A 14,105-nucleotide genomic window follows, 5' to 3' on the forward strand; every position below is an offset into this window, starting at 1 on the left:
TACCCAAAATACCTGTGACAGGATATACGCAAACTGAGATCCAGGTAAGTTGCTGTTACTTGGGCAAGGACGACCGCATAATTCGTTAGCAGAGACAAGTCTAAAACCCAATCCGGTGCTTATGCGGAAGCCTCTTCCTGAATCCGTCTTTTCGCAAGCAGTGGCAGACCTGCCTTATATTTACTAATTTCACCCTGAGAACACAGAGACCTTGTGGCACGGTAATAGGAAGGCGGTTTTCGGAGGCTCACACATCTTTGTATTCGGTTTCTTAAATAAATTAGTAACAATGCCTTCACGTTGGAGCACTTTTAGAGGGAAATGTAGAACGCGCGAACATGCTTTTTACTGTAGTGTTCTCCAGAGATGTATACTATATGGTCACAACGTGCACAATTTTGTCCTGGGCCACTGAACTTCTAAAAGATTAATTTTCGGCCCGTGTGGCAGAAAACTAGGGATCGTTCCAGTTCCCTGCACCTACATTTCATACAAGAACACATTCATCTCTCTACTTGTGATGAAAACACCTTATTTCGTTTTCTCCCGCCTTCCCTGTCTTCTCTCAACATTCTCCCTCAGTGACTTCTACTACTTGCCTTTCACTCCACTAGAAAACTCGCTCTCCCACCTTCTCCCTCCTACCCCACCTTCAAGAAACTTCTTCCTTTCTTCCGCCTGCTGCTCGTTTTTGCCACTCTTGGTTCCGGAGATCGCCGACCGGAAAAACTGCGGAACACACCACGCAGGCGCACTAACTCGCTACCGCTTTGACTCTCAAGTGTGGTTGGCCGGTTTCTTTAAATTTCCGATCCTCTTAACCTGCTGGGCTGTAACTCTCGCGATATTTGCTTCCGCCACTCGGCGGGAGCCGCTGCCGGTCCCTGGCGGGCCTTTTTAGCTCCTCTTGTCCCCTTTGCTGCTGTGTTGCTCAGAGCGGCCGGGCCGAGCATCATGACGTCCGCCTTGGAGAACTACATCAACCGTATCCTCGGGCCGTCTGCCACTGCTACCAGCCGGGGCACGGCGAAGCCCGCGCTCGCACTTGGGAGGGCTGGTGCTGGAGAGATCGGGGGTCGGGACCGGCGGGCGGTTGGGATGTCCGGCCCCTGCGCGGCCTGGGCTGCGGGTGAGGGGCTTAAGGACCTGGGACCCGCTAATCCCGCTCTTGGGGCTAGAGCCTGCCGGTCCTGGGGGCCCAGGGCGCCTTTTAACTTTCACCTAAAACCGAAATATTCCTAACTGTCTCTATAGAAACGCCTGTCTCTATAGTAATCAGCCATCTGTTCCTCCACGCTACTTCCCTAGAGGCCTATACGTTCACATTTGGGGAGAAGGGTCTTGTAAATCCTTGAATTTACTTTATTCATTGGCTTTGCTCATTGTTCGAAGATACCAGAAACTTTAAAGATGGTGGCAGATTGAGTTTCTGCCCCTTTACCACTTAAAGTCTCAACTTCTTTGTTGATAGAATGACAATAACGCTCGTTGTTGTAAACGCTCTCCACGAAGGGCAAATAACTTCTAAAACCCCATGTGAAGACTTAATGTACCCTATATAGGTGTTACCATTTTAAAATCTCAGGACAGAAACACTACATTGCTCTCCTGTACAAATTTGGGACAAAAGTGAAATACTAAAGCCTTAATAATGCAAGCGTACTGGCACCTTGTGACACTGATTATAGCTTCTTTTTTGAGTTCCAGAGGCCAGGTCCTAGAATAAAGTGCCTTAACACGTTTGAAAAGAGTCAACGTTGATTAATTTAGCACTGATTGAATTTTCCTTTTAGAGATCAAGGAACAGGTTGAGGAATGGGGGAAATGTCTTGCTCAAAGTCCAACTGGCAACATTCCCCAGTGAAAAAGAGTACCAAACATCTCAACTGTTTTGAGATGGGAAACAACTGATCACAAAGAGAAAGGGATTCTCTTTTTCCTGTTTTAATTGTGTAATTTAATTGAGGAAGTTATAAATACTTAAAGTTATCTTGTGAATGTAGTGGCTGTGTTGAATAGTTGTATCTTAATTCCGTCCACCTTTTTCCTACTAATTAAAACCATTTCTTTACCAGATTTTAACATTTTTATTTTCATTCCCTGAGAATGCTTTCCTTGATTCAGTTATCAGGAACTGTTGCAGTTATTACTTCTGATGGGAGAATGATTGTGGTAAGTGTTTAGCATATTCATCCTTTCCTTGTAAGCTTCTTGCTTGTAAAGTTTTAAGTCAAACTTCTGATCTCTAATGCCTAAGCATCACAGTACACCTGCATTGCAGTTTTGTTATGATTCACCTCTTTATCATAAATAGCTGCTGATCCATATTTTCTTCATTAATAAACGTTGGGTGTAATTTATATACAAAGCTTCTAGGAACCAAGATGAATAACAGATTCTGTCCTCGGAGAGCTTCGAGAATAGTCTTCAGACATCTGCCTGTATTTTATATTTATCTTCCTCTAACATTTTTTATTTCCTTCCCCCATTCAATGCTCTAACATCGCCGACATGAATCATAGGCTTTCTTTTGAAATTTTGTGTGTGCCTCTATTTTTAATATTTGTAGGTTGCATGACCTCTGTTTTCTGTAGGATAAATTATAATTGACTCTTTTATATCATTTTATTTGACCTTTTATCACAGTATCCCCTTTATAATTCCAGAAAATTCTTGGATTCTCTCCTTGATCTGTTTCTTGATCTGAGGAATTTATCTCATGATTTTTGGCTGCTTAATTATTTCTTCACTTATAATTCATACATTGTTTTAAAAAAAAGTTTTAAAGCTGCTAACTTTCTCTGTTTTCTTTACAAAATTTTTTTTTAACGTTTATTTATTTTTGAGACAGAGAGAGACAGAGCATGAATGGGGGAGGGTCAGAGAGAGGGAGACACAGAATCTAAAACAGGCCCCGGGCTCTGAGCTGTCAGCACAGAGCCCAACGTGGGGCTCGAACTCACAGACTGTGAGATCATGACCTGAGCTGAAGTCAGACGCTCAACCGACTGAGCCACGCAGGCGCCCCCTCTGTTTTCTAATTGTATCTAATTCATGTAATTTAATCTCTTATTTTTCCATTTTGCAATTGGGTCTTTGTTTTCTTTTTAATCCTTGTGATTTTTCCAAGTGAGTCCCTAAGTGATTTATCAAAGTGTTAAACTTAGCCATTTATTTAAATGTATATCATGTGCCAGGCACTTTACATCTAAATCTTCAATACAGCTCTGTAGAAGTATCCCTGAATTCTTGGTTAGGAACCAGGTTCAGAAAAAGTGAGTCACTTTCCTAGAGTCACTTGGATAATAAGTGGCAGAACCAAACTGAGATTTAACTTCAATTTGACTCTTTAAAAAAAAAAGGCCATTTGCCTTGTTTCCTTCTTTAAAAAAATTTTTTTAAGTTTATTTATTTATTTTGAGAGAGGCAGAGTCAGCGTGAGTAGGGAGGAGCAGAAATGGAGAGAGAGAGAATCTCACGTGTGCTCCCCACCATCAGCACAAGGCCTGATGCCTGCCTAGAACTCAGAAAACTGTGAGATCATGACCCCAGCCTAAATCCAGAGTCAAGATGCTTAACCCACTGAGCCACTCAGGCGCCCCTGCCTTGCTTCCTTCTTAACTGACTGAGCCACCCAGGCAGCCCTGCCTTGCTTCCTTCTTAAGAAAACAATCTTTTTGTTTTTTAGGCACCTCATTGTATGTTGTCAATAAGGACAGTTTGAAACATTTTTATCTCATCTTGACACTTCAAGAAAGCTTTTGCTATTAAATATTTGCAAATAGTTTTTTTTATTTTTTTAAAAAAACAATAATACCTCAAGTTTAATTTTTCCTGTTTCTGTTAATGGGATAGCTAAGTTTGAGAAATATTTTAATTTTATAGAAGAAGGAAAGTTAGGGGCACCTGGGTGGCTCAGTTGGTTAAGCTTCCAACTTCGGCACAGATCATGATCCTACAGCTGGTGGGTGTGAGCCCTGCATCGGGCTCTTTGCTGACAGCTCAGAGCCTAGAGCCTGCTTCAGATTTTGTCTCCCTCTCCCTCTATCCTGCTTTCTCTCTCTCTTTCTCAAAAAAAATAAACACTAAAAAAATTTTAAAAAGGAGGAAAGTTATTTTAAAAGAGCATTTTGAAAATTTAGTAATTTTGTATTTTTTTGACCCTGGCTCACTTGATAGAATGCTTACATGTAAAATGAAGTCAAGAGGCTATGTCTCGGTGTGGTAACAACTATATACTAATTAGTTTAGTAAATACTCCAGATTTTCTTTCTCATCCAAATTCTAGGTTATCATTTTCTCTTGTTATATTCTGATTTTACATATTTTGATTTTCAAAACATGAAACAGTTTAATAGCTTGAGAATTAACCAACCAAAACAACTATAAGTTGACATTTCTTCAGAAACTTGAAAAGCATCTGAGTGACTGTGTTGTGCTAGATCCGTATCTTCCTTTATTCAAAACCAGGATTCTTCCATAAAATTTTCTCTGAATATTTCCTTCAAGTTCTGCTTCTACTAATTACAATACTATTTGTATTTACCTTCCGGGTTTGGGGAAGATTAAATAAATACATGTGAGGCCCATAGAACACTGGCAGATAAGAAGTACTCCTTAAGAGTTAGCTGTCACCAACAGTCGAAGTTTGTATATATTTATGGGACTGATTTAAATCTCTGAAGAATGGTAAATTCTATTTGCTTGTTCATAGTAGTATAATATAGTAGTTCAGTGGCATGGCCCTGAAGGTAGCTTTTTGTGGTTCAACTCCTAACTCTGCTGGCTTTCTACCCATGAAACCTTGAGAGATGACTTAACCTCTCTGTGCCTCAATGTTTCTTCTCTAAAGTGAGAATAACTATGGTATCTACCTCAAAGGATTAAAATTATTTGAGATACTGTGTACAGTGTGTTTAGCACAGGCCTCCTACCAGTATGTAGAACGAAGTGATACTGTTCTGTTACCAGCTATGGTTGCTATGTATATGCTTCTTTGTCTTGTATATTTATATAGTTTTCCCTTGTATTTTATTTGTGATAGTCTATGTCTGATGTTAGCTCCTACACTACATGGGCTTTTAGGCTACTTCCTTATTGGTACATGGGTGTTCTTTGTAACTCTGGACAACTCTGCACACTAGTCTCATGTGTGGTGTGGTTTTTCCTGTCTTAAAAAACCCAGAGGTAAGTTTTGTGCCCCAGGGTACTGTCGGTTATAAAGAAGTGTTCTATTTTCAGTGGACTTCTATTTAAAATGAATACTTCTGTTAGTGTCCCTGGAACTAAAATTTTTGTGTCATTTAATGTCTATATTCAGGTAACCTAGAATATTTATCTTTTTCTTTTGAATGTTTTCTTTACAGGGAACACTGAAAGGTTTTGACCAGACCATTAATTTGATTTTGGATGAAAGCCATGAACGAGTATTCAGCTCTTCACAGGGAGTAGAACAGGTGGTGCTAGGGCTATACATCGTAAGAGGTGACAATGTGTAAGTAACATAGGTCTTCTTTTTAAGGGCAGGTCAAATCTGCTATAGGTGTACTACCTTGCTGTATGGAGAAGAGGTTTTTATCTACTGAGATTGGTCATATTTATGATAGTTAAATGGCCTAGATAGGATCCAGAAAGGGCCCTGCCTTACACTGAATACTTCATTAGAGAGCCTTCTTAAAGTGTTCTTCCAAAATAATCCTAATTTTAGAGAAATATAAATATACTTCTAGGGTCCAAGGCTAGGGTTTGAAAATGCCTTTGAAACCTCTTGTGTGAACAGTTTTAAATAATTCATGCTCTATAACTGATGAATTTATGAGTAAGTACTTATCCATTATTTTTTTCTTTAAATATTTTAGTACAATAAGATGCCCCATGTTTATGCTGTAGCGTCAGTTAACTGAAAATACACTTTAGTGGTAGCAATTTAAGAAAATCTGCAACAGTATAAAGCAATACTGTGCAGTAGAACTTGTGGCAGTGATGGAAATGTAGGTCTGCATTGTCCGCTGTCCTAAGGTACTAGTCAGGTGTGGCCATTGAGTACTTGAAAACTGGTGTGATGGGAATTGAATTTTAAATTTTACTTCATTAATTACTTTTAATAGTCACATGTGGCTAGTAGCTATTGTATTAGTGTAGTTATAGAGGCTATAAGATTGTTGAATCCATTTTCTAGTGAGTATAGAATTAAAACATGGTTGGAAGGCAGCAAAAGATATATTACACATTGTTTTGGAAGACAAATAGGATATCGAATATAGACAATAGGATATAGATGAGGGAATACTTTATTCATTTAAATTATCTTAAGAAAATCACCTTTGGATGGATAAATTATTTGATCTTTAATCAAAATTGGGGAGTTTACAAAATATTCTCAAGAGGTGACTTTTAGGTGTGAAGTTATAAAATGAGCTATAAAATACGAGAGAAAGGCAGAGTATTTGGTGGGGACCAGGTTCCCTGATGAGAATAATAATGATTATTTTATATTGGATCTGTGCCTAGTAATTGATTTTAAGAAGCTTTCTCCTACTTTGATTTAAAAAAAATTAAAAATAAAACTTTTGGACTTCATTTTTTAAAAAATTTAAACTTTGGCGTAGACTCAGTGGTGTGCTAGAGCCAGCTTGATTGGCTCATGGAGGCAGATTGTTATATTTTCAGGAATTTTGCAAGCTGGTTGATGTCTTGGTGGTAGCTTGAAATTGACCATAGTGGGAGTATTTGCACTAAGGATGTGAGTAAACACTGCAGGTCTGCCTCCCTCTTTTCCTTTGGAGAGCCAGTTTTAAAACCTGTACCAGTACTCCACTGTCTTCCTTAAGGATTTCAAATGATACTAAAATTTTTAAGGTGGAATTGAGATCTTTGATTTGTTTTATATTGAGAAAACAATATTTATTTTAACCAGAGTTTGGTACTTCTCATTTATCAGAGAGCTGAAGGCTATATAGAGTTTAAAGCAAAATTGGGCAAATTCTCTATTACTTGTATTCACTAATAGATGCTACTCTTATTAAAGCCAAACTAATTTAAACAACCAATTTTTTTGTGGAATAATGTTTCATATATGTCCTGTGGTCTGGATATAACAACAACTGTATCCAGCTGGAGAGCCGTGGCTTGGTGCTTAGCATGGTATTAACGTTTTCATTATAGATGTTATGGCAGTGATTCCTTGAATCAAGGAAAGTTTTGCTGGGTTTAACCCTAGCCAATCACATCAAAAAATCATGTGTTAAGTTACCTGAGTACCCGTTGCTACTATTATCTTTGTGTCTTTTTTTTTTTTTTTAATGTTTGTTTATTTTTTAGAGAGAGAGACAGAGCATGAGTGGGGAAAGGGCAGAGAGAGGGAGACACACAACCTGAAGCAGGCTCCAAGCTCTGAGCTGTCAGCACATAGCCTGACGTGAGGCTTAAACTCACAGACTGTGAGATTATGACCTGAGCTGAAGTTGGACACTTAACTGCCTGAGCCACTGAGGCTTCCCAAGAACTGTACATTTTGGTCTTGGATTTAAATTGAGTAAACTGAGAAATCTTGAAACAGAAATTAATGGGTATTATGTATACTCTGATGGATTTAGTTCATTAAAGTTACTCAAAGAATAGACACTTATTTGCTTATTTAGTAGTGATTTTGTGATCAACCTTAACACAGTCCCTGGGTTGAGTTGAAATCATAGGATTGGAAGTTTTGGGATTTTGATTTTTTTTTTTTTTTAATGTTTATTTTTGAGAGAGCAAGAGGGATAAAGCATGAGTGGGGGAGGGACAGAGAGAGGGAGACAATGAATCCAAAGCAGGCTCCAGGCTCTGAGCTGTCAGCACAGAGCCTGATGTGGGGCTTGAATTCACGAGGTGTGAAATCATGACCTGAGCCTAAGTCGGATGCTTAACCGACTGAGCTACCCAGTTGCCCCAGTTTTAGGGTTTTGTACCATATCTATCTGATATGTGCCTTTTTTCTTTGAAGACTCATGATCCAATCACACTGTATACAATCTGTCTTAATAATTGGTTCCTACAATAATGTTGCCTTCAAATTACTTCTTGAGTTTTGTGACTTAAATTGCAATTCACTACTTCATGAAAACAGTATTTGCTTGTCACCTTAAGTAGTTTTTACTGTGTCCTTTCAGTTTTATTTACAAGTGAGATTATTTTAACTGATTTTTTTTCTCCTTAAATAACTACAGTGCAGTCATTGGAGAAATTGATGAAGAGACAGATTCTGCGCTTGATTTGGGGAATATTCGAGCAGAACCTCTAAACTCTGTAGCACACTGAGGAAAAACTACATACATTGGACATCTGTAAATCTTTGTATAGAAACTGATTATTCTGAGGATGATGTATGGAATTTTTATGAATGTGTAATTGTGGACTTTTGACTCCATATATTGATTCATTGTAGTATGATATGTAAATTAAAATATTTCTACATTTCCTTGAAAATTTTTTATTTTATTTATTTATTTATTTTTTTGCCTAAATCAGGTTTGGTAGCTTAGTTTTATTTTTCTCTTAAATAGTATGAAAATCTAATGTGTACTGTGAGAACTTTTGGAAAAAATATTTTGATATTTTAATATTTATAGAAAACTAGTTAAAAAGAAATTTGTGTGTTATGTTAAATCAAGCATCCGAATACCATCAATGGTGCAAGATACATGCGTTTCCAATTTTTAAGAAAGTCACAGAAAGGTAAGTCATGTGTCATGTTGTCTGAACCAACCCCATTTATCACACTGCCCTGGTGGTTCATTGTTCTCTAGCATTTTAGAAGCCTGGGTAAAAAAATGTGTTTGGTTAAGAAAAGGAAAATGCTAACAAAGTTGATATTATCTGAAAAAAGAATGATTCCGTATAGTCTTAAAAGCCATCTTAGTTTTTAATCTTAAAAATTGGAGAATTTTTAGTATTAACAGTTTTTTGTTGTTTATAAATGTGAGTAAATAAACCTTATGTTTGTATTGAGGCAGTGCTCGCTATTATTGTCAAGAACTTCCATGACTCCTTGGTTCCATAAACCTATTTTCAAAAGAAGTAAACCTGGTTTCTCAGAGCAATAATCAACAGAATAGGTTGATTGTTTGAGTGAATCAATTAAGTAGATAATGTCCCTCATCTACAAATAGGCTGTTTTCTAAAACTCCTTGTACAGTTGACTGGACTTTTTATTTTTTATTTATTTATTTATTTATTTTTTTGACTGGACTTTTTAAAAAAATATATGTTTATTTTTTAGAGAGAGTGCACAAGCAGGAGGCACAGAGAAAGAATGGGACAGAGGATCCAAAGCAGGCTCCATGCTGACAGCAGCGAGCCCAGTGTTGGGCTCAAACTCAAGAACTGTGAGATCGTGACCTGAGCTGAAGTTGGGCACTCAACCAGCTAAGCCATCCAGGCACCCCAGTTGACTGTGGACTTTTTAAAGAATTCATAGAAACAATGTTAAAATACTGTTGAGATCTCTGACTGGTCCACAGGAATTCTCATCAGTTCCCTGAGGGCCAGAGTCTGTAACTTTGTGGTGAGTAGAAAATAGAAAAATATTTACATTCTTGTAATTCAAACAAAAAATTAAAATAGTTTTTCTTTTTTAAAAAATGAAAGTGTTTAAGGGTTGGCAAGTGTTACGGTTGGCATTTTTGTAAAAATGCAGATAGCAAATATTTTAAGCTTTGAGGGCCATATGGTCTCCATCACAACTCCTCAATTCTGTTCTGTCATGAAAACAACCATAGGTAATACATAAATGAAGAGTTGTGGCTGTATTCCAGTAAACTTCATTTATAATAACAGGTGGCAGGCTGGATTTGGCCTGTAGGCCATAGTTTGCTGACCCTTGGCTGAAAATAATACAAGCTCAATAAGAAAAGATGAGGGCTTATTTGTTTAAAATCTGAAAAGAGCTTCTGGAATAGATCCTTTTAGAGTTTAGAGGTAGATTTCATTTGTACTTTTAATATTTAACTCTCTACTTGCCAGATATGATAGTTTTTTGGTGCAAAAAGAAAACATTTTTCAGAGGAAAGTATCTTCACTCTTTCACAGAAACAAGACTTATAAGGAGATCTGTTGAGGTAGTTTTCTTTACTGGTCGTCAGGGCACCGTCACCCAGCATATCTTGGTTGATGTTCTGATCTGCCTCAGGATTAGAGGAAGTTTAGCTAGTATTGGCTATCATATGTATTTTGCTTTTAGGGGTGCCTGAGTGGCTCAGTCAGTTAAGCGTCTGATTCTTGATTTCAGCTCCAGTCATGATCTCACAGTTCATGAGTTCAAGCCCCACCTCAGGCACTGTTCTGACAGTGCAGAACCTGCTTGGGATTCTCTCTCTCCCTCTCTCTGTCCATTCCCCCAAGTGTGCCCACAAGCTCGCTCTTTCTTAAATAAATAAAACTTAAAAAAACATTTTGCTTTTATAGTATAAAGTTTTATAATTAATAAAATGAAAATAATGCAAAGTGAGTAAAACAGGTAATTTAATTAGGGACTATAAACCAAATGTGCTATTTAAGTAAATAATGGTATTTTAAATGGGTAAACTATTTCCAAAAATCAAATAAGGAATACAGATATTCATTTGCTAAGTGAAATGTATTCTAACAGTACAAATGAAGTCCAAGTCAGATACTTTGTCAACATACTTGATATAATACAAACCACACACAAAGTAGTAAACAAATCGTAGTCCCCCTCACCCTCCCTCACAGTAATGAGGGATTGATGTCAAAAAAATCATTCCCCAAATATGACTTGGATATTTTTGTGAATAGTAGGGAAAGCAAACCAAATGAAATGCACACCAAATGATATAAGCAATTCTTGGGGTGCCTGGGTGGCTCAGTCTGACTTCGGCTCAGGTCATGATCTCATGGCTCGTGATTTTGAACCCTGCGTTGGGCTCTGTACTGACAGCTCAGAGCCTGGAGCCTGCCTCAGATTCTCTGTCTCCTCCCTAAGCCGCTCCCCTGCTCACGCTGTCTCTCCTTCAAAATAAACTTTAAAAAAAAATTTTTTTTAAGAACAAAACAAACAAATGGTATAAGCAATTCTTTATTTCTGGGTGCACATGGTAGGGTTTTTTTGTGCTCTTAACCAATTCAATTTGGATTTTTTTTTTTTTTTTTTTTTTTTTTTGCATGAGCACTGTAAACCACAACCATGAGTGGCAACTTGATTCTTACGCAGTGTCAAGTGTTTATGTTTTTTAATGAGACTTTTTATTCTGCAATCACTTTTCTTATTTATAAAGAGCCTCAAATAAATTTTAACCTATAATTAGCTCTGTGCTCTGTGATTCTGGCACTATCTAAGTCCAGCTTAATGAATCAAATAAATTTGTCTTGGCAAGATATTTCACTAAACTTTTTTGTAAAGGGCAATTAACTGCAAAAGGACTTAATTTGTTTCTTTTTAACTGAAAAACCAGCTAAAGCAATAGTTTAGAACACTGCTTTTAGGCTAATGTACTTTGCTAAATCAAATGGCCTTACATGCTGACAGTTTTAGCTTCAATATTACAAACCTTGATACCAGAAGAATAAGAGATAAAGATAAGCTTTATTAATGTATACTTTACTTAAATATATTGTTTAACACCTTTATAAAATCATTCAGAATTTTTAACCTGATGTGAGATATGATAAAAACTTTTTAAGTAGTATTTAATAATAAATGTAGGCTCTCCATGTCAACATGTTTCTCAGACATGTAACAAAGGATTCACCATGTGGATGAGCAAGTATAATGTCTTCACAATGGCATGTCAACCTGCCTAGGTACCACCCAGAATTATAGAGCAATCTTTAACCGGCCATACAGTGTAATTTAGGCCTTCACCTTCAAAATTTAGTAGGTTAAGTGCATATCATGTGTTGGGCATGATGCTAAATGCTTACAACAGAGACCATTTTACACATGGGTAATTTGATGCTCAGCAGGGTTAAGTGCCTTATGAGAGGTCACACTTATGAGTAACAGGGCTTGAATTTGATCAGGTCTTCGTATTTTTATAAATTGCCTATGAGTAGAAAGTATAATATCAAATTCCTGAGGCCTGACTGAAAGAAATATTTAGATGATCTAAGGTAATTTGCAAAGCTGTGTTGTGGGTCATTTTCAAATTACCTGAATTGCTTTAAATATTATCAGGTCCCACTCACTGATACGGTTCAGTAGATCTGGAATGATGCAAAAAGTAATAATAAATAGCTAAGTAAGGAAAGTGTGGTAGAATTATTAAAAGACCTATTATATGCCTTGATGAGTCCCTAATTATGCTTCAAAATCCTTACCTTTAAGACATGGATAACAATATGGATCTTTGGGCATTGTGACAAATAAAATTAGATTCCCTTTACAAAATTTGATTTGATTTATGGGATTTTACAGTAAAGAGCTTATTCTAGGTATTCAAAGGCCAAACTGGAAATGGTGGTCTTGCACCTTCGGTTTTCAGAGTCCCACTGGCTACCATATCTCTATGTAAGAGACTGGAGTATTTATATTATGATGATTTAAGGTGAAGTGGAAGGTATGTGTAGTAAGTTTATATTATTTAACAAATGTACAGTATAAATAAATTTGTTTTATGGCAATCATATACACTTGATTGATGGGGTTTAAATGAAAACATAAGTTTTTCACATATAAACTAGGATATCCATTCTGAACTTGTGTAGTTATGTACCTCAGTTTATAAATTTATTCATTTTAATATTCTTGTTTACTGATTTGGCATTTTGTTTTGTTTTGTTTTTTTACCATGGCCTGTTATTCTCAGTTTTTAAGTCATTGTCAAATTTGGTAAAAATTCTGTTTAAGACTGAAAAACAATGTTGACAAGTGAGAACTCTCCACTCAAGTTGATACTGATCCATTAAACAGCACAGTGTTCCCATTCAACCAGCTACAAATTTGTTTATAAGATATTTAGTCTTTTTTCTCCATCTTGCTTATAGGGACTATTTATGTGAAATTTGGTCAAATGCTTTGCTGTAATCTTCATTTCTCTTTTAGCAGAGAAACTATGTGACATGGGCATATTCAGTCTTTGTGAATCAACGCTGCCTCCTAGTGATCAGTGCTTCCTTTTCTATTTTTCCACAAACTGAAAAATATTCAGTACTTTGGAATTTTATCAGAGACATTTGTAAAGCCATTAAGGCACACTAGGTACCATGCTTTAAACTGTGGATATACCAGGGAATGACATTAACAAGTTTTTGTCCTTGTGAAGCTTGTTAGCACCTCAACCAAATCATCTTGACTCAAAAGTTTACTGTCCAAGGTCATGAGTTATTTTGTTAAATTCCTTCAGTACCTTAGGAAGTGACTTACAGGGCTTATACTCATTTAAAGCAACTAGAAACTGTCTTTTTAAGTGGTTCTAATTTTTTTCATGTTTTAAGATTGCAGAGTCTCTGTAGTTGTGTAACAGTAAGAATAAAGGCAAAAGAGGACTTCAGCAGCCATTTTCTCTCCTTAGTTAACAGAATACCATCTGCTGCCCACGATCTTTATTTGGTGAATGGAGGAGTTGAGAATATTCTGCAAGACATCTTTCAGATCTTAGGTGCAGCATTAAAAATTTTTAAACCTCCACTTTCTGTATTGATTTTGTTGTTATACCTTTTACTTCCATCTTTTGTGTACATGTTTCTTTTTTAAACATCCTTTTATCTTCTAGATGTATTACTTGCCAGAAGTGGCACAGGTAAAGTATTGCTACAACTAAGATCCAACTCCCATCCTATTATTTCTACCCCAGTGTTCTTTCAAATATATGATATGGCTTCTCTTTTCTCATTAGGGTAATTTTCAATTATACTGTAAACCTTTGGTTTTTGTTTCCTTTTCCCTGTATATTGTCTTCAAAATACCAAATAATGAAAATGGTACCAAATTGTTTCATTTGAAATATATTAAAAGGAAAAGAATTCAGGAGTAGGGGTATGGGGGGGGGCATATCTCTGGGGGATACATAATTCGTGTGTGAAAACCGTGTGCGTGTGTATGTGTGTATTGGGGAGCAGGCGAAAATAACGTTCTGTTTGATGTCTTAAAATATGCACAATATATCTTT

General features: G+C 36.7%; 1 protein-coding gene across 1 annotated transcript; it reads left to right on the forward strand.

Moving 5' to 3' along the window:
* Positions 1-807: 807 nt before the first annotated feature.
* LSM8 (LSM8 homolog, U6 small nuclear RNA associated) lies at positions 808-8,466 on the forward strand (the record flags this gene model as incomplete). The annotated part of the gene is made up of 4 exons (XM_003982973.4): positions 808-985; positions 2,132-2,172; positions 5,367-5,494; positions 8,208-8,466. Coding segments are annotated over 4 exons (438 nt in total), but the record flags the coding sequence as incomplete, so codon positions are not given.
* Between the last annotated feature and the right edge of the window lie 5,639 nt (positions 8,467-14,105).

This window comes from Felis catus, chromosome A2 (assembly GCF_018350175.1).
Source record: "Felis catus isolate Fca126 chromosome A2, F.catus_Fca126_mat1.0, whole genome shotgun sequence".
Classification (NCBI taxonomy): Eukaryota; Metazoa; Chordata; class Mammalia; order Carnivora; family Felidae; genus Felis; species Felis catus.